The sequence below is a fragment of the Oncorhynchus nerka genome, linkage group LG10 (assembly GCF_034236695.1).
Source record: "Oncorhynchus nerka isolate Pitt River linkage group LG10, Oner_Uvic_2.0, whole genome shotgun sequence".
Lineage (NCBI taxonomy): Eukaryota > Metazoa > Chordata > Actinopteri > Salmoniformes > Salmonidae > Oncorhynchus > Oncorhynchus nerka.
The window spans coordinates 97,555,778-97,575,377 of NC_088405.1; the positions used below are offsets into that span (position 1 = coordinate 97,555,778).

Here is a 19,600-nt window from a genome sequence, read left to right on the forward strand (position 1 = left end):
TTTTCATGGAACTTTAGTTCATTTTCCGGTCTTGCGGTGCGTGGCGCGTTGTGCAGAATCTTTTTATTTTTTTATTTTTTTTATTTATTTATTTTTTGTTAATTTTTTTTTTTTTAAATTTTATTTTTATTTTTATTAACAACAAATCAATACATAAAGCACATGAGGGAACACAAGCATACATAGATTACAAACAATGGACAATCGAGCTAGGGGCGGGGCTGGGCTAGGGGCGGGGCTACAATATCACATTACAATTACACAAGGACCTTAAGTGACATGCATATACTTACAATTCTAACAGCTTTTTTGTTAGTAGAGCATTTAACCGTCTTAAAATACAGTTCAATTTCTTTTTGTAGGATACGAAAATGTGGTTTTCTGTTTGTAAATTTACATTTGTGTATATGAAATTTGGCCAAAAGAATAATGAAATTAATTACATAAAAATGATTCCGCTTATTTCTATTGTATGTAAAGAATCCAAACAGTACATCTCTCCACAATAGTGTAAAATCTTCATAAATGTGTTCAATTATAAACCTACTGATGTCTTGCCACAGTTTTCTTACATGCATACAATGCCAAAAAAGATGCACAACTGTTTCTGGGTGGTCATTACAAAAGGAGCAATTTGAGTTGATGTTTTCCTTAAACTTCTTCATATAGTGGTTGGCAGGATAGTATTTATGAATCATTTTAAAGGAAACTTCCTTAATTTTGTTAACATCGGTGTGCAGAATCCAGGAGAGGCCTTTCAATTTCGGTGACGTCATCACATCGCGACTTCCGGATTCTCGATGACTGCCGTTAGAAGAGAAACTGCGCGCTGATTTTGAGCCTCAACTACCAATTTACATTGACATCTAGCAGTCTGTATAACCAAAATGGATACACAGTTTCTGAAAATACCACCGAAGCGGACATGAGTTTCTCTCCAACTACAGTGTAACGTTAGTTTCACATAATGGACCTGCCGTGTGTCGAGTGGCAAAAGCATGTTGAACAGAAGTGGAGCCGACTCACTCTTGATGAGAAGAAATGCTTCTCGTCCCTGTTGGACATAGATGAAGTCTTTGATTTTGGCCTGTCTCAAGTAATGTGAGTAGCCAATAAGTGCACGTCTCTCTAGATTACAGCATGTCATTGGCTAGGAAAATAACACCAGGCGGCATTCTACTTTCTTCCAGACCAAGGCTTGAAGGAATCCTGTTTTTGTTTCGGGAAAGGTTCGGGTAATTTACGCAGCAGGTTTGCAAAAAATTACGGAGCAGGTTAGGATAATTTACACAGCCGGTTAGGAGAATTAACACAGCCGGTTAGGAGAATTAACACAGCCGGTTAGGAGAATTAACACAGGCAGCAGGTTTAGGAGAATTAACACAGGCAGCAGGTTAGGAGAATTAACACAGGCAGCAGGTTAGGAGAATTAACACAGGCAGCAGGTTTAGGAGAATTAACACAGGCAGCAGGTTTAGGAGAATTAACACAGGCAGCAGGTTAGGAGAATTAACACAGGCAGCAGGTTAGGAGAATTAACACAGGCAGCAGGTTAGGAGAATTAACACAGGCAGCTGGTTTAGGAGAATTAACACAGGCAGCAGGTTTAGGAGAATTAACACAGGCAGCAGGTTAGGAGAATTAACACAGGCAGCAGGTTAGGAGAATTAACACAGGCAGCAGGTTAGGAGAATTAACACAGGCAGCAGGTTAGGAGAATTAACACAGGCAGCAGGTTAGGAGAATTAACACAGGCAGCAGGTTAGGAGAATTAACACAGGCAGCAGGTTAGGAGAATTAACACAGGCAGCAGGTTAGGAGAATTAACACAGGCAGCAGGTTAGGAGAATTAACACAGGCAGCAGGTTAGGAGAATTAACACAGGCAGCAGGTTAGGAGAATTAAAACAGGCAGCAGGTTTAGGAGAATTAACACAGGCAGCAGGTTTAGGAGAATTAACACAGGCAGCAGGTTAGGAGAATTAACACAGGCAGCAGGTTAGGATAATTAACACAGGCAGCAGGGTTAGGAGAATTAACACAGGCAGCAGGTTTAGGAGAATTAACACAGGCAGCAGGTTTAGGAGAATTAACACAGGCAGCAGGTTTAGGAGAATTAACACAGGCAGCGAGTTAGGAGAATTAACTTAGGCAGCTGGTTTAGGAGAATTAACACAGGCAGCAGGTTTAGGAGAATTAACACAGGCAGCAGGTTTAGGAGAATTAACACAGGCAGCAGGTTTAGGAGAATTAACACAGGCAGCAGGTTTAGGAGAATTAACACAGGCAGCAGGTTAGGAGAATTAACACAGGCAGCAGGTTAGGAGAATTAACACAGGCAGCAGGTTAGGAGAATTAACACAGGCAGCAGGTTTAGGAGAATTAACACAGGCAGCAGGTTAGGAGAATTAACACAGGCAGCAGGTTAGGAGAATTAACACAGGCAGCAGGTTTAGGAGAATTAATTTAGACAGCGAGGTAGGAGAATTAATTTAGGCAGCGAGTTAGGAGAACTTGCGCAACAGGTTAAGAGAAGTAGGTTAAAGTTAGGAAAGGGTTTACTGTATGGTTTGTTGGATCCCTTCTAGCTATGACCCTTCTCCCTAAGTGTTCAGCCATGAACTTTGCCCAGGACTATCACACGTGAACTACAATCCCGTCGCTGTGTTTTTAGTTTAGCGTCACCACAATATGACTTTTCAAACATATGGCCCTTTAATCAGTGACAAAGAATTCCCCCCCCCCCCCCCCAAAAAAAAAGTACACTTACTGTAGTGTAACGGATGTGAAACAGCTAGCTTAGTTAGCGGTGGTGCTGATGTAACGGATGTGAAACAGCTAGCTTAGTTAGCAGTGGTGCTGATGTAACGGATGTGAAACGGCTAGCTTAGTTAGCAGTGGTGCTGATGTAACGGATGTGAAACGGCTAGCTTAGTTAGCGGTGGTGCTGATGTAACAGATGTGAAACGGCTAGCTTAGTTAGCGGTAGTGCTGATGTAACGGATGTGAAACGGCTAGCTCAGTTAGCGGTGGTGCTGATGTAACGGATGTGAAACGGCTAGCTCAGTTAGCGGTGGTGCTGATGTAACGGATGTGAAACAGCTAGCTTAGTTAGCGGTGGTTCGCGCTAAATAGCGTTTCAATCACTGACGTCACTTGCTCTGAGACCTTGAAGTAGTGGTTCCCCTTGCTCTGCAAGGGCTTTTGTGGAGCGATGGGTAACGATGCTTCGTGGGTGACTGTTGTTGATGTGTGCAGAGGGTCCCTGGTTCGTGCCCGGGTATGGGTGAGGGGACGGTCTAAGGTTATACTGTTACTGGAGCAACACAAGGAGGCTGCTGAGGGGTTTATAATAATGGAACGGGTTTGTTGGTGTCAAACACGTGGAAAACATGAGGTCCAACGACACCCTTTTTCATTGACTGTCTTTCAGCCAAGAGGACGTGGACTTTCTGTCGGGCATTTCCAAGGACAATCCTGTCCAGAAGGACCTGGAGCGAGCTGCCAGATGCCGGAAGGAGGGCAACTCCAGCTTTAAAACCAGGGACTACACTGCTGCTGTCCTGCACTACTCACAGGTAACATCTTTACAATCAGAGACTACACTGCACTACTCACAGGTAACAAATCAAATCAAATGTATTTATATAGCCCTTTGTACATCAGCTGATATCGCAAAGTGCTGTACAGAAACCCAGCCTAAAACCCCAAACAGCAAGCAATGCAGGTGTAGAAGCACGGTGGCTAGGAAACACTCCCTAGAAAGGCCAAAACCTAGGAAGAAGCCTAGAGAGGAACCAGGCTATGTGGGGTGGCCAGTCCTCTTCTGACTGTGCCAGGTGGAGATTATAACAGAACATGGCCAAGATGTTCAAATGTTCATAAATGACCAGCATGGTCGAATAATAATAAGGCAGAACAGTTGAAACTGGAGCAGCAGCATGGCCAGGTGGACTGGGGACAGCAAGGAGTCATCATGTCAGGTAGTCCTGAGGCATGGTCCTAGGGCTCAGGTCCTCCGAGAGAGAGAAAGAAAGAGAGAATTAGAGAGAGCATACTTAAATTCACACAGGACACCGGATAGGACAGGAGAAGTACTCCAGATATAACAAACTGACCCTGACACATAAACTACTGCAGCATAAATACTGGAGGCTGAGACAGTAACATCTTTACAACCAGAGACTACACTGCTGCTGTCGTGCACTACTCACGGGTGTGTGTGTGTGTTCTCATCGACACTCTTTTCCCCCCCGATGTACCGATTTACATGGTTTATGAATTGACACGTGCACCGAATACAACAGGTGTAGACCTCACTGTGAAATGCTGACTTACAAACCCTTAACCAACAGGTGTAGACCTCACTGTGAAATGCTGACTTACAAGCCCTTAACCAACAGGTGTAGACCTCAAAGTGAAATGCTGACTTACAAGCCCTTAACCAACAGGTGTAGACCTCAAAGTGAAATGCTGACGTACAAGCCCTTAACCAACAGGTGTAGACCTCAAAGTGAAATGCTGACTTACAAGCCCTTAACCAACAGGTGTAGACCTCAAAGTGAAATGCTTACTTACAAGCCCTTAACCAACAGGTGTAGACCTCAAAGTGAAATGCTGACTTACAAGCCCTTAACCAACAGGTGTAGACCTCAAAGTGAAATGCTGACTTACAAGCCCTTAACCAACAGGTGTAGACCTCAAAGTGAAATGCTGACTTACAAGCCCTTAACCAACAGGTGTAGACCTTACAGTGAAATGCTGACTTACAAGCCCTTAACCAACAGGTGTAGACCTTACTGTGAAATGCTTACTTACAAGCCCTTAACCAACAGGTGTAGACCTTACTGTGAAATGCTGACTTACAAGCCCTTAACCAACAGGTGTAGACCTTACTGTGAAATGCTGACTTACAAGCCCTTAACCAACAGGTGTAGACCTCAAAGTGAAATGCTGACTTACAAGCCCTTAACCAACAATACAGTTTTAAGGGGGGAAAAGTGTTAAGGACAAAATAAGAAATAAAATAAACAAATAATTAAAGAGCAGGAAAATAACAATGTGGAGATGGGTGGTGGGTGTTTCTCACAGGGTATTACGGTACAGAGTCAATGTGGAGGCTATATACAGGGTATTACGGTACAGAGTCAATGTGGAGGCTATATACAGGGTATTACGGTACAGAGTCAATGTGGAGGCTATATACAGGGTATTACGGTACAGAGTCAATGTGGAGGCTATATACAGGGTATTACAGTACAGAGTCAATGTGGAGGCTATATACAGGGTATTACAGTACAGAGTCAATGTGGAGGCTATATACAGGGTATTACAGTACAGAGTCAATGTGGAGGCTATATACAGGGGGTACCAGTACAGAGTCAATGTGGAGGCTATATACAGGGTATTACGGTACAGAGTCAATGTGGAGGCTATATACAGGGTATTACGGTACAGAGTCAATGTGGAGGCTATATACAGGGTATTACGGTACAGAGTCAATGTGGAGACTATATACAGGGTATTACGGTACAGAGTCAATGTGGAGACTATATACAGGGTATTACGGTACAGAGTCAATGTGGAGGCTATATACAGGGTATTACGGTACAGAGTCAATGTGGAGACTATATACAGGTGTACCGGTACAGTGTCAATGTGGAGGCTATATACAGGGTGTTACGGTACAGAGTCAATGTGGAGACTATATACAGGGGCTACCGGTACAGAGTCAATGTGGAGGCTATATACAGGGTATTACAGTACAGAGTCAATGTGGAGGCTATATACAGGGTATTACAGTACAGAGTCAATGTGGAGGCTATATACAGGGTATTACAGTACAGAGTCAATGTGGAGGCTATATACAGGGTATTACAGTACAGAGTCAATGTGGAGGCTATATACAGGGGGTACCAGTACAGAGTCAATGTGGAGGCTATATACAGGGTATTACAGTACAGAGTCAATGTGGAGGCTATATACAGGGTGTTACGGTACAGAGTCAATGTGGAGGCTATATACAGGGTATTACGGTACAGAGTCAATGTGGAGACTATATACAGGGTATTACGGTACAGAGTCAATGTGGAGACTATATACAGGGTATTACGGTACAGAGTCAATGTGGAGGCTATATACAGGGTATTACAGTACAGAGTCAATGTGGAGGCTATATACAGGGTGTTACGGTACAGAGTCAATGTGGAGACTATATACAGGGGGTACCGGTACAGAGTCAATGTGGAGGCTATATAGAGGGTATTACAGTACAGAGTCAATGTGGAGGCTATATACAGGGTATTACAGTACAGAGTCAATGTGGAGGCTATATACAGGGTATTACGGTACAGAGTCAATGTGGAGGCTATATACAGGGTATTACGGTACAGAGTCAATGTGGAGGCTATATACAGGGGGTACCGGTACAGAGTCAATGTGGAGGCTATATACAGGGTATTACGGTACAGAGTCAATGTGGAGGCTATATACAGGGTATTACGGTACAGAGTCAATGTGGAGGCTATATACAGGGGTACCGGTACAGAGTCAATGTGGAGGCTATATACAGGGTATTACGGTACAGAGTCAATGTGGAGGCTATATACAGGTTATTACGGTACAGAGTCAATGTGGAGGCTATATACAGGGAGTTACGGTACAGAGTCTATGTGGAGGCTATATACAGGGGGTACCGGTACAGAGTCAATGTGGAGGCTATATACAGGGTATTACGGTACAGAGTCAATGTGGAGACTATATACAGGGTATTACAGTACAGAGTCAATGTGGAGGCTATATACAGGGTATTACAGTACAGAGTCGATGTGGAGGCTATATACAGGGTATTACGGTACAGAGTCAATGTGGCGGCTATATACAGGGTATTACGGTACAGAGTCAATGTGGAGGCTATATACAGGGTATTACGGTACAGAGTCAAGGTGGAGGCTATATACAGGGTATTACGGTACAGAGTCAATGTGGAGGCTATATACATGGTATTACGGTACAGAGTCAATGTGGAGGCTATATACAGGGTATTACGGTACAGAGTCAAGGTGGAGGCTATATACAGGGTATTACGGTACAGAGTCAATGTGGAGGCTATATACAGGGTATTACGGTACAGAGTCAATGTGGAGGCTATATACAGGGTATTACGGTACAGAGTCAAGGTGGAGGCTATATACAGGGTATTACGGTACAGAGTCAATGTGGAGGCTATATACAGGGGGTACCGGTACAGAGTCAATGTGGAGGCTATATACAGGGGGTACCGGTACAGAGTCAATGTGGAGGCTATATACAGGGGGTACCGGTACAGAGTCAATGTGGAGGCTATAAACAGGGAGTTACGGTACAGAGTCAATGTGGAGGCTATATACAGGGTATTACGGTACAGAGTCAATGTGGAGGCTATATACAGGGTATTACGGTACAGAGTCAATGTGGAGGCTATATACAGGGTATTACAGTACAGAGTCAATGTGGAGGCTATATACAGGGGGTACCAGTACAGAGTCAATGTGGAGGCTATATACAGGGTATTACGGTACAGAGTCAATGTGGAGGCTATATACAGGGTATTACGGTACAGAGTCAATGTGGAGACTATATACAGGGTATTACGGTACAGAGTCAATGTGGAGACTATATACAGGGTATTACGGTACAGAGTCAATGTGGAGGCTATATACAGGGTATTACGGTACAGAGTCAATGTAGAGACTATATACAGGTGTACCGGTACAGTGTCAATGTGGAGGCTATATACAGGGTATTACGGTACAGAGTCAATGTGGAGGCTATATACAGGGTATTACGGTACAGAGTCAGTGTGGAGGCTATATACAGGGTGTTACGGTACAGAGTCAATGTGGAGACTATATACAGGGGCTACCGGTACAGAGTCAATGTGGAGGCTATATACAGGGTATTACAGTACAGAGTCAATGTGGAGGCTATATACAGGGTATTACAGTACAGAGTCAATGTGGAGGCTATATACAGGGTATTACAGTACAGAGTCAATGTGGAGGCTATATACAGGGTATTACAGTACAGAGTCAATGTGGAGGCTATATACAGGGGGTACCACTACAGAGTCAATGTGGAGGCTATATACAGGGTATTACAGTACAGAGTCAATGTGGAGGCTATATACAGGGTATTACGGTACAGAGTCAATGTGGAGGCTATATACAGGGTATTACGGTACAGAGTCAATGTGGAGACTATATACAGGGTATTACGGTACAGAGTCAATGTGGAGACTATATACAGGGTATTACGGTACAGAGTCAATGTGGAGGCTATATACAGGGTATTACAGTACAGAGTCAATGTGGAGGCTATATACAGGGTGTTACGGTACAGAGTCAATGTGGAGACTATATACAGGGGGTACCGGTACAGAGTCAATGTGGAGGCTATATAGAGGGTATTACAGTACAGAGTCAATGTGGAGGCTATATACAGGGTATTACAGTACAGAGTCAATGTGGAGGCTATATACAGGGTATTACAGTACAGAGTCAATGTGGAGGCTATATACAGGGTATTACAGTACAGAGTCAATGTGGAGGCTATATACAGGGGGTACCACTACAGAGTCAATGTGGAGGCTATATACAGGGTATTACAGTACAGAGTCAATGTGGAGGCTATATACAGGGTATTACGGTACAGAGTCAATGTGGAGGCTATATACAGGGTATTACGGTACAGAGTCAATGTGGAGACTATATACAGGGTATTACGGTACAGAGTCAATGTGGAGGCTATATACAGGGTATTACGGTACAGAGTCAATGTGGAGGCTATATACAGGGTATTACAGTACAGAGTCAATGTGGAGGCTATATACAGGGTATTACGGTACAGAGTCAATGTGGAGGCTATATACAGGGTATTACGGTACAGAGTCAATGTGGAGGCTATATACAGGGTATTACAGTACAGAGTCAATGTGGAGGCTATATACAGGGGGTACCGGTACAGAGTCAATGTGGAGGCTATATACAGGGTATTACGGTACAGAGTCAATGTGGAGGCTATATACAGGGTATTACGGTACAGAGTCAATGTGGAGGCTATATACAGGGGTACCGGTACAGAGTCAATGTGGAGGCTATATACAGGGTATTACGGTACAGAGTCAATGTGGAGGCTATATACAGGGTATTACGGTACAGAGTCAATGTGGAGGCTATATACAGGGAGTTACGGTACAGAGTCAATGTGGAGGCTATATACAGGGGGTACCGGTACAGAGTCAATGTGGAAGCTATATACAGGGTATTACAGTACAGAGTCAATGTGGAGGCTATATACAGGGTATTACAGTACAGAGTCGATGTGGAGGCTATATACAGGGTATTACGGTACAGAGTCAATGTGGCGGCTATATACAGGGTATTACGGTACAGAGTCAATGTGGAGGCTATATACAGGGTATTACGGTACAGAGTCAAGGTGGAGGCTATATACAGGGTATTACGGTACAGAGTCAATGTGGAGGCTATATACATGGTATTACGGTACAGAGTCAATGTGGAGGCTATATACAGGGTATTACGGTACAGAGTCAATGTGGAGGCTATATACAGGGTATTACGGTACAGAGTCAATGTGGAGGCTATATACAGGGTATTACGGTACAGAGTCAATGTGGAGGCTATATACAGGGTATTACGGTACAGAGTCAATGTGGAGGCTATATACAGGGTATTACGGTACAGAGTCAATGTGGAGGCTATATACAGGGGTACCGGTACAGAGTCAATGTGGAGGCTATATACAGGGTATTACGGTACAGAGTCAATGTGGAGGCTATATACAGGAGTTACGGTACAGAGTCAATGTGGAGGCTATATACAGGGGTTACGGTACAGAGTCAATGTGGAGGCTATATACAGGGTATTACGGTACAGAGTCAATGTGGAGGCTATATACAGGGTATTACGGTACAGAGTCAATGTGGAGGCTATATACAGGGTATTACGGTACAGAGTCAATGTGGAGGCTATATACAGGGGTTAGGGGGGTACAGAGTCAATGTGGAGACTATATACAGGGGGTATACAGAGTCAATGTGGAGGCTATATACAGGGTATTACGGTACAGAGTCAATGTGGAGGCTATATACAGGGAGTTACGGTACAGAGTCAATGTGGAGGCTATATACAGGGGTACCGGTACAGAGTCAATGTGGAGGCTATATACAGGGTGGATTACGGTACAGAGTCAATGTGGAGTCTATATACAGGGTGTTACGGTACAGAGTCAATGTGGAGGCTATATACAGGGGGTTACGGTACAGAGTCAATGTGGAGGTTATATACAGGGTATTACGGTACAGAGTCAATGTGGAGGCTATATACAGGGGGTACGGTACAGAGTCAATGTGGAGGCTATATACAGGCTGTTACGGTACAGAGTCAATTTGTGGGGGCTATATACAGGGGGTACCGGTACAGAGTCAATGTGGAGGTTATATACAGGGTATTACGGTACAGTCAATGTGGAGGCTATATACAGGGGGTACCGGTACAGAGTCAATGTGGAGGCTATATACAGGGGTACGGTACAGAGTCAATGTGGAGTCTATATACAGGGTGTTACGGTACAGAGTCAATGTGGAGGCTATATACAGGGGGTACCGGTACAGAGTCAATGTGGAGGTTATATACAGGGTATTACGGTACAGAGTCAATGTGGAGGCTATATACAGGGGGTACCGGTACAGAGTCAATGTGGAGGCTATATACAGGCTGTTACGGTACAGAGTCAATTTGTGGGGGCTATATACAGGGGGTACCGGTACAGAGTCAATGTGGAGGTTATATACAGGGTATTACGGTACAGTCAATGTGGAGGCTATATACAGGGGGTACCGGTACAGAGTCAATGTGGAGGCTATATACAGGGGGTACCGGTACAGAGTCAATGTGGAGTCTATATACAGGGTGTTACGGTACAGAGTCAATGTGGAGGCTATATACATGGGGTACCGGTACAGAGTCAATGTGGAGGCTATATACAGGGTATTACGGTACAGAGTCAATGTGGAGTCTATATACAGGGAGTTACGGTACAGAGTCAATGTGGAGGCTATATACAGGGGGTACCGGTACAGAGTCAATGTGGAGGTTATATACAGGGTATTACGGTACAGAGTCAATGTGGAGTCTATATACAGGGTGTTACGGTACAGAGTCAATGTGGAGGCTATATACAGGGGGTACCGGTACAGAGTCAATGTGGAGGTTATAAACAGGGTATTACGGTACAGAGTCAATGTGGAGGCTATATACAGGGGGTACCGGTACAGAGTCAATGTGGAGGCTATATACAGGCTGTTACGGTACAGAGTCAATTTGTGGGGGCTATATACAGGGGGTACCGGTACAGAGTCAATGTGGAGGTTATATACAGGGTATTACGGTACAGTCAATGTGGAGGCTATATACAGGGGGTACCGGTACAGAGTCAATGTGGAGGCTATATACAGGGGGTACCGGTACAGAGTCAATGTGGAGGTTATATACAGGGTATTACGGTACAGAGTCAATGTGGAGGCTATATACAGGGTGTTACGGTACAGAGTCAATGTGGAGGCTATATACAGGGGGTACCGTTACAGAGTCAATGTGGAGGTTATATACAGGGTATTACGGTAAAGAGTCAATGTGGAGGCTATATACAGGGGGTACCGGTACAGAGTCAATGTGGAGGCTATATACAGGGTGTTACGGTACAGAGTCAATTTGTGGGGGCTATATACAGGGGGTACCGGTACAGAGTCAATGTGGAGGCTATATACAGGGGGAACCGGTACAGAGTCAGTGTGGAGGCTATATACAGGGGGTACCGGTACAGAGTCAATGTGGAGGTTATATACAGGGTATTACGGTACAGTCAATGTGGAGGCTATATACAGGGGGTACCGGTACAGAGTCAATGTGGAGGCTATATACAGGGGGTACCGGTACAGAGTCAATGTGGAGGTTATATACAGGGTATTACGGTACAGAGTCAATGTGGAGGCTATATACAGGGTGTTACGGTACAGAGTCAATGTGGAGGCTATATACAGGGGGTACCGTTACAGAGTCAATGTGGAGGTTATATACAGGGTATTACGGTAAAGAGTCAATGTGGAGGCTATATACAGGGGGTACCGGTACAGAGTCAATGTGGAGGCTATATACAGGGTGTTACGGTACAGAGTCAATTTGTGGGGGCTATATACAGGGGGTACCGGTACAGAGTCAATGTGGAGGCTATATACAGGGGGAACCGGTACAGAGTCAGTGTGGAGGCTATATACAGGGGGTACCGGTACAGAGTCAATGTGGAGGCTATATACAGAGTCATGTGGGGCTATATACAGAGGGGTACAGAGTCAATGTGGAGGCTATAAACAGGGAGTTACGGTACAGAGTCAATGTGGAGGCTATATACAGGGTATTACGGTACAGAGTCAATGTGGAGGCTATATACAGGGTATTACGGTACAGAGTCAAGGTGGAGGCTATATACAGGGTATTACGGTACAGAGTCAATGTGGAGGCTATATACAGGGGGTACCGGTACAGAGTCAATGTGGAGGCTATATACAGGGGGTACCGGTACAGAGTCAATGTGGAGGCTATATACAGGGGGTACCGGTACAGAGTCAATGTGGAGGCTATAAACAGGGAGTTACGGTACAGAGTCAATGTGGAGGCTATATACAGGGTATTACGGTACAGAGTCAATGTGGAGGCTATATACAGAGTATTACGGTACAGAGTCAATGTGGAGGCTATATACAGGGGGTACCGGTACAGAGTCAATGTGGAGGCTATATACAGGGTATTACGGTACAGAGTCAATGTGGAGGCTATATACAGGGTATTACGGTACAGAGTCAATGTGGAGGCTATACACAGGGGGTACCGGTACAGAGTCAATGTGGAGGCTATATACAGGGTATTACAGTACAGAGTCAATGTGGAGGCTATATACAGGGTATTACGGTACAGAGTCAATGTGGAGTCTATATACAGGGAGTTACGGTACAGAGTCAATGTGGAGGCTATATACAGGGGGTACCGGTACAGAGTCAATGTGGAGGTTATATACAGGGTATTACGGTACAGAGTCAATGTGGAGTCTATATACAGGGTGTTACGGTACAGAGTCAATGTGGAGGCTATATACAGGGGGTACCGGTACAGAGTCAATGTGGAGGTTATATACAGGGTATTACGGTACAGAGTCAATGTGGAGGCTATATACAGGGGGTACCGGTACAGAGTCAATGTGGAGGCTATATACAGGCTGTTACGGTACAGAGTCAATTTGTGGGGGCTATATACAGGGGGTACCGGTACAGAGTCATAGTGGAGGTTATATACAGGGTATTACGGTACAGTCAATGTGGAGGCTATATACAGGGGGTACCGGTACAGAGTCAATGTGGAGGCTATATACAGGGGGTACCGGTACAGAGTCAATGTGGAGTCTATATACAGGGTGTTACGGTACAGAGTCAATGTGGAGGCTATATACATGGGGTACCGGTACAGAGTCAATGTGGAGGTTATATACAGGGTATTACGGTACAGAGTCAATGTGGAGGCTATATACAGGGTGTTACGGTACAGAGTCAATGTGGAGGCTATATACAGGGGGTACCGTTACAGAGTCAATGTGGAGGTTATATACAGGGTATTACGGTAAAGAGTCAATGTGGAGGCTATATACAGGGGGTACCGGTACAGAGTCAATGTGGAGGCTATATACAGGGTGTTACGGTACAGAGTCAATTTGTGGGGGCTATATACAGGGGGTACCGGTACAGAGTCAATGTGGAGGCTATATACAGGGGGAACCGGTACAGAGTCAGTGTGGAGGCTATATACATGGGGGTACCGGTACAGAGTCAATGTGGAGGCTATATACAGGGTGTTACGGTACAGAGTCAATGTGGAGGCTATATACAGGGTATTACGGTACAGAGTCAATGTGGAGGCTATATACAGGGGGTACCGGTACAGAGTCAATGTGGAGGCTATATACAGGGGGTACCGGTACAGAGTGTGGGGGGGAAACAGTTAGTTGAGGTAATATGTACATGTAGGTAGAGTTATTAAAGTGACTGCATAGATGATAACAGAGACGTGGTGTGAAAGGGGGAGGGGGGTGCAATGTAAATAAAAAAAGTTTGGAGTCACTTAGAAATGTCCTTGTTTTTGTTCTCAACGTCAACAGTGAAGAGGCGACTCCGGGATGCTGGAAACAGACACCTCACAAGTCCTCAACTGGCAGCTTCATTAAATAGTACCCACAAGACACCAGTTTCACTCTAATGTACTCAGTTGTGCACCGGGGCCTCCCACTCCTCTTTCTATTAGAAACTGGTTAGAGCCAGTTTGCGCTGTTCTGTGAAGGGAGTAGTACACAGCGTTGTACGAGATCTTCAGTTTCTTGGCAATTTCTCACATGGAATAGCCTTCATTTTCTCAGAGCAAGAATAGACTGACGAGTCATGAGTTTCAGAAGAAAGTTCTTCGTTTCTGGCCATTTTGAGCCAGTACTCGAACCCACAAATGCTGATGCTCCAGATACTCAACTAGTCTAAAGAAGGCCAGTTGTATTGCTTCTTTAATCAGGACAACAATTTTCAGATGTGCTAACATAATTGCAAAAGGGTTTTCTAATCAATTAGCCTTTTAAATTGATGAACTTGGATTAGCTAACACAACGTGCCATTGGAACACAGGAGTGATGGTTGCTGATAATGGGCCTCTGTACTCCTATGTAGATATTCCAGTGGAACACAGGAGTGATGGTTGCTGATAATGGGCCTCTGTACTCCTATGTAGATATTCCATTAAAAAATCTGCCATTTCCAGCTACAATAGTCATTTACAACATTAAGAATGTCTACACAGTATTTCTGTTATTTTATTGGACAAAAAAAGTGCTTTTCTTTCAAAAGCAATGACATTTACGGTGACCCCAAACCTTTGAACGGTAGTGTGTGTATATATATATATATTTTGTGGGTAATATATATATATTTTATATTTACCCCATAATATATGGGTGACTGGAAATGATGCAGGCAATTACTTTGATGGAAGCTACGATCTATCTGCAATATTAGAACTGATCCCCCTTAAAAAATAAAAATAATGCTCTCTCCCTGTGTCTCTCCACTCCCTGTCTCCCCCTCTCTCTCCACTCCCTGTCTCCCCCTCTCTCTCCACTCCCTGTCTCCCCCTCTCTCTCCACTCCCTGTCTCCCCTCTCTCTCCACTCCCTGTCTCCTCTCTCTCCACTCCCTGTCTCTCCACTCCCTGTCTCCCCCTCTCTCCACTCCCTGTCTCCCCCTCTCTCCACCCCCTGTCTCCCTCTCTCTCCACTCCCTGTCTCCCCCTCTCTCCACTCCCTGTCTCCCCTCTCTCCACCCCCTGTCTCCCTCTCTCTCCACTCCCTGTCTCCCCCTCTCTCTCCACTCCCTGTCTCCCCCTCTCTCCACTCCCTGTCTCCCCCTCTCTCCACTCCCTGTCTCTCCACTCCCTGTCTCCCCTCTCTCTCTCCACTCCCTGTCTCTCCACTCTCTCTCTCCACTCCCTGTCTCCCCTCTCTCTCCACTCCCTGTCTCCCCCTCTCTCTCCACTCCCTGTCTCCCCCTCTCTCTCCACTCCCTGTCTCTCCACTCCCTGTCTCCCCTCTCTCCACTCCCTGTCTCCCCCTCTCTCCACCCCCTGTCTCCCTCTCTCTCCACTCCCTGTCTCCCCCCTCTCTCCACTCCCTGTCTCCCTCTCTCCACCCCCTGTCTCCCCTCTCTCTCCACTCCCTGTCTCCCCCTCTCTCTCTCCACTCCCTGTCTCCCCCTCTCTCTCCACTCCCTGTCTCCCCCCTCTCTCTCCACTCCCTGTCTCCCCCTCTCTCTCCACTCCCTGTCTCTCCACTCCCTGTCTCCCTCTCTCTCCACTCCCTGTCTCCCCCTCTCTCCACTCCCTGTCTCCCCCTCTCTCCACTCCCTGTCTCCCCTCTCTCTCCACTCCCTGTCTCCCCCTCTCTCTCCACTCCCTGTCTCCCCTCTCTCTCCACTCCCTGTCTCCCCTCTCTCTCCACTCCCTGTCTCTCTTTCCTCCCCTCTCTCTCCACTCCCTGTCTCTCCACTCCCTGTCTCCCCCTCTCTCCACTCCCTGTCTCCCCCTCTCTCTCCTCCCTGTCTCCCCCTCTCTCTCCTCCCTGTCTCCCCCCTCTCTCCTCCCTGTCTCCCCCTCTCTCTCCTCCCTGTCTCCCCCTCTCTCTCCTCCCTGTCTCCCCCTCTCTCCCCTCCCTGTCTCCCCCTCTCTCTCCTCCCTGTCTCCCCCTCTCTCTCCTCCCTGTCTCCCCTCTCTCTCCTCCCTGTCTCCCCCTCTCTCTCCTCCCTGTCTCCCCCTCTCTCCCTCCCTGTCTCCCCCTCTCTCTCCTCCCTGTCTCCCCCTCTCTCTCCTCCCTGTCTCCCCCTCTCTCCTCCTGTCTCCCCCTCTCTCTCCTCCCTGTCTCCCCCTCTCTCCCCCTGTCTCCCTCTCTCCCCTCCCTGTCTCCCCCTCTCTCCCCTCCCTGTCTCCCCCTCTCTCTCCCCCTCTCTCCTCCCTGTCTCCCCCTCTCTCTCCTCCCTGTCTCCCCCTCTCTCTCCTCCCTGTCTCCCCCCCTCTCTCTCCTCCCTGTCTCCCCCTCTCTCTCCTCCCTGTCTCCCCCCTCTCTCCTGCAGGGTGTGTGTCATGCGTCTCTGAGCTCGGAGCAGCTCTCTCTGTGCTATGCCAACCGTTCTGCAGCGCTATTCCACCTCCAGCGCTACAGGGTGAGTGGAACATGGTGAACCTCAGTACTTCTCATTAGTTTGTCTTATGTCCAGTCTTCTCACTAATTTGTCTTCCGTCCGGTCTTCTCACTAGTTTATATCTTCCGTCCAGTCTTCTCACTAGTTTATATCTTCCGTCCAGTCTTCTCACTAGTTTGTCTTCCGTCCAGTCTTCTCACTAGTTTGTCTTCTGTCCAGTCTTCTCACTAGTTTGTCTTCCGTCCAGTATTCTCACTAGTTTATATCTTCCGTCCAGTCTTCTCACTAGTTTGTCTTCCGTCCAGTCTTCTCACTAGTTTGTCTTCCGTCCAGTCTTCTCACTAGTTTATATCTTCCGTCCAGTCTTCTCACTAGTTTGTCTTCCGTCCAGTCTTCTCACTAGTTTATATCTTCCGTCCAGTCTTCTCACTAGTTTGTCTTCCGTCCAGTCTTCTCACTAGTTTATATCTTCCGTCCAGTCTTCTCACTAGTCTGTCTTCCGTCCGGTCTTCTCACTAGTTTATATCTTCCGTCCAGTCTTCTCACTAGTTTATATCTTCCGTCCAGTCTTCTCACTAGTTTGTCTTCCGTCCAGTCTTCTCACTAGTTTGTCTTCCGTCCGGTCTTCTCACTAGTTTATATCTTCCGTCCAGTCTTCTCACTAGTTTGTCTTCCGTCCAGTCTTCTCACTAGTTTGTCTTCTGTCCAGTCTTCTCACTAGTTTGTCTTCCGTCCAGTATTCTCACTAGTTTATATCTTCCGTCCAGTCTTCTCACTAGTTTGTCTTCCGTCCAGTCTTCTCACTAGTTTGTCTTCTGTCCAGTCTTCTCACTAGTTTGTCTTCCGTCCAGTATTCTCACTAGTTTATATCTTCCGTCCAGTCTTCTCACTAGTTTGTCTTCCGTCCAGTCTTCTCACTAGTTTGTCTTCCGTCCAGTCTTCTCACTAGTTTATATCTTCCGTCCAGTCTTCTCACTAGTTTGTCTTCCGTCCAGTCTTCTCACTAGTTTATATCTTCCGTCCAGTCTTCTCACTAGTTTGTCTTCTGTCCAGTCTTCTCACTAGTTTGTCTTCCGTCCAGTATTCTCACTAGTTTATATCTTCCGTCCAGTCTTCTCACTAGTTTGTCTTCCGTCCAGTCTTCTCACTAGTTTGTCTTCCGTCCAGTCTTCTCACTAGTTTATATCTTCCGTCCAGTCTTCTCACTAGTTTGTCTTCCGTCCAGTCTTCTCACTAGTTTATATCTTCCGTCCAGTCTTCTCACTAGTTTGTCTTCCGTCCAGTCTTCTCACTAGTTTGTCTTCCGTCCAGTCTTCTCACTAGTTTGTCTTCCGTCCGGTCTTCTCACTAGTTTATATCTTCCGTCCAGTCTTCTCACTAGTTTATATCTTCCGTCCAGTCTTCTCACTAGTTTATATCTTCCGTCCAGTCTTCTCACTAGTTTGTCTTCCGTCCAGTCTTCTCACTAGTTTGTCTTCCGTCCGGTCTTCTCACTAGTTTATATCTTCCGTCCAGTCTTCTCACTAGTTTATATCTTCCGTCCAGTCTTCTCACTAGTTTATATCTTCCGTCCAGTCTTCTCACTAGTTTGTCTTCCGTCCAGTCTTCTCACTAGTTTGTCTTCCGTCCAGTCTTCTCACTAGTTTGTCTTCCGTCCAGTCTTCTCACTAGTTTGTCTTCCGTCTAGTCTTCTCACTAGTTTGTCTTCCGTCCAGTCTTCTCACTAGTTTGTATCATCTTCATTATTACACTGCTTACCTTTCCATTTCAGATATTGTTTTTTGAGGTGTGTGTGTGTGAACGCTCACGTGCCCTCGTTCTTGTGTGTGTGTGTGTGTGTGTGTGTGTGTGTTCCATCTTTGTATCGTTTGACTTGTATTTCTTCTCCTCAGGAGTGCCTCGAGGACATCGACCGAGCCCTGAACCATGGCTACCCAAGTCACCTGAAGCACAAACTACAGGACAGACAGGCACAGTGCCTCAACCACTTCCCCAACGGGACAGAGGAGATGACCACCGCCAAGCAAGGGGCAGGGCACCAGGCAGACGGGGTGTGTAGCAGGACCAACCCAACAAAGCCCAACCCAAAGTCTCCAAACTCCCAGCAGCAGAATGGGAGTGCTCTCTCCCCTGGTTTGTCTGTGTGCTTCAGCCCTGAAAAAGGGCGACACCTGGTGGCCACCAAGGGCATCGCGGCCGGAGAGGAGATATTGGAGGACAGGGCTTACAGCTGTGTGCTAATACCAGGGATGGGGGGAGGGAGAGGAGAGGAGACGGAGGAAGCAGGAAGAGTGTTTGGGACCGAGGTGAGGTACTGTCATCAGTGTTTGGGGGAGACGGTGAGCCCTGTGCCATGTGAGGGGTGCAGCTACGCCCGCTACTGCTCAGAGGGGTGTCGGAGGGGCGCGTGGGAGTGGCATCATCGCTGGGAGTGTCCAATGGGAGCCGAGCTGAGTACTGCGGGAGTGATGTCACAGCTGGCGCTGAGGGTGGCGTTAAAAGCGGGGGTGAAGGAGGTACTGAGGGCACGGGAACCAATCAGAGACGTGGATAACGATTCTAAACTAATCAGAGAGAAGATTAGCTCCAAGAATTCCAGTTCTAAGCCAATCACAGAAAAGATCCGCCCAAAGATGAAGAATTCTGGCTCCAGTGACGCCACATCAACTGAGCCGGAGGTCAACGACCCCTCTGCTTATTACCATGGTGATTCCTACCTGAGCGTTTACCACCTGCTGCCTCACCTGAATGGCCACGCCCCCAGCCTG

The 19,600-nt window shown here is 46.5% G+C and overlaps 1 protein-coding gene across 2 annotated transcripts in view; it reads left to right on the forward strand.

Moving 5' to 3' along the window:
- Nucleotides 1-802: 802 nt before the first annotated feature.
- The window catches only part of smyd4 (SET and MYND domain containing 4), a 34,187-nt gene continuing 15,389 nt past the window's right edge, over nt 803-19,600 (forward strand). For both annotated transcript variants that reach the window (XM_065023989.1, XM_065023990.1), the window contains exons 1-4: nt 803-1,101; nt 3,433-3,577; nt 16,764-16,853; nt 18,725-19,600. The exon at nt 18,725-19,600 is cut by the window's right edge and continues 241 nt beyond it. In XM_065023989.1, coding sequence (XP_064880061.1) covers nt 968-1,101; nt 3,433-3,577; nt 16,764-16,853; nt 18,725-19,600 — 1,245 coding nt within the window. In that variant the 5' untranslated portion in view covers nt 803-967. The remainder of the gene's footprint in view (nt 1,102-3,432; nt 3,578-16,763; nt 16,854-18,724) is intronic.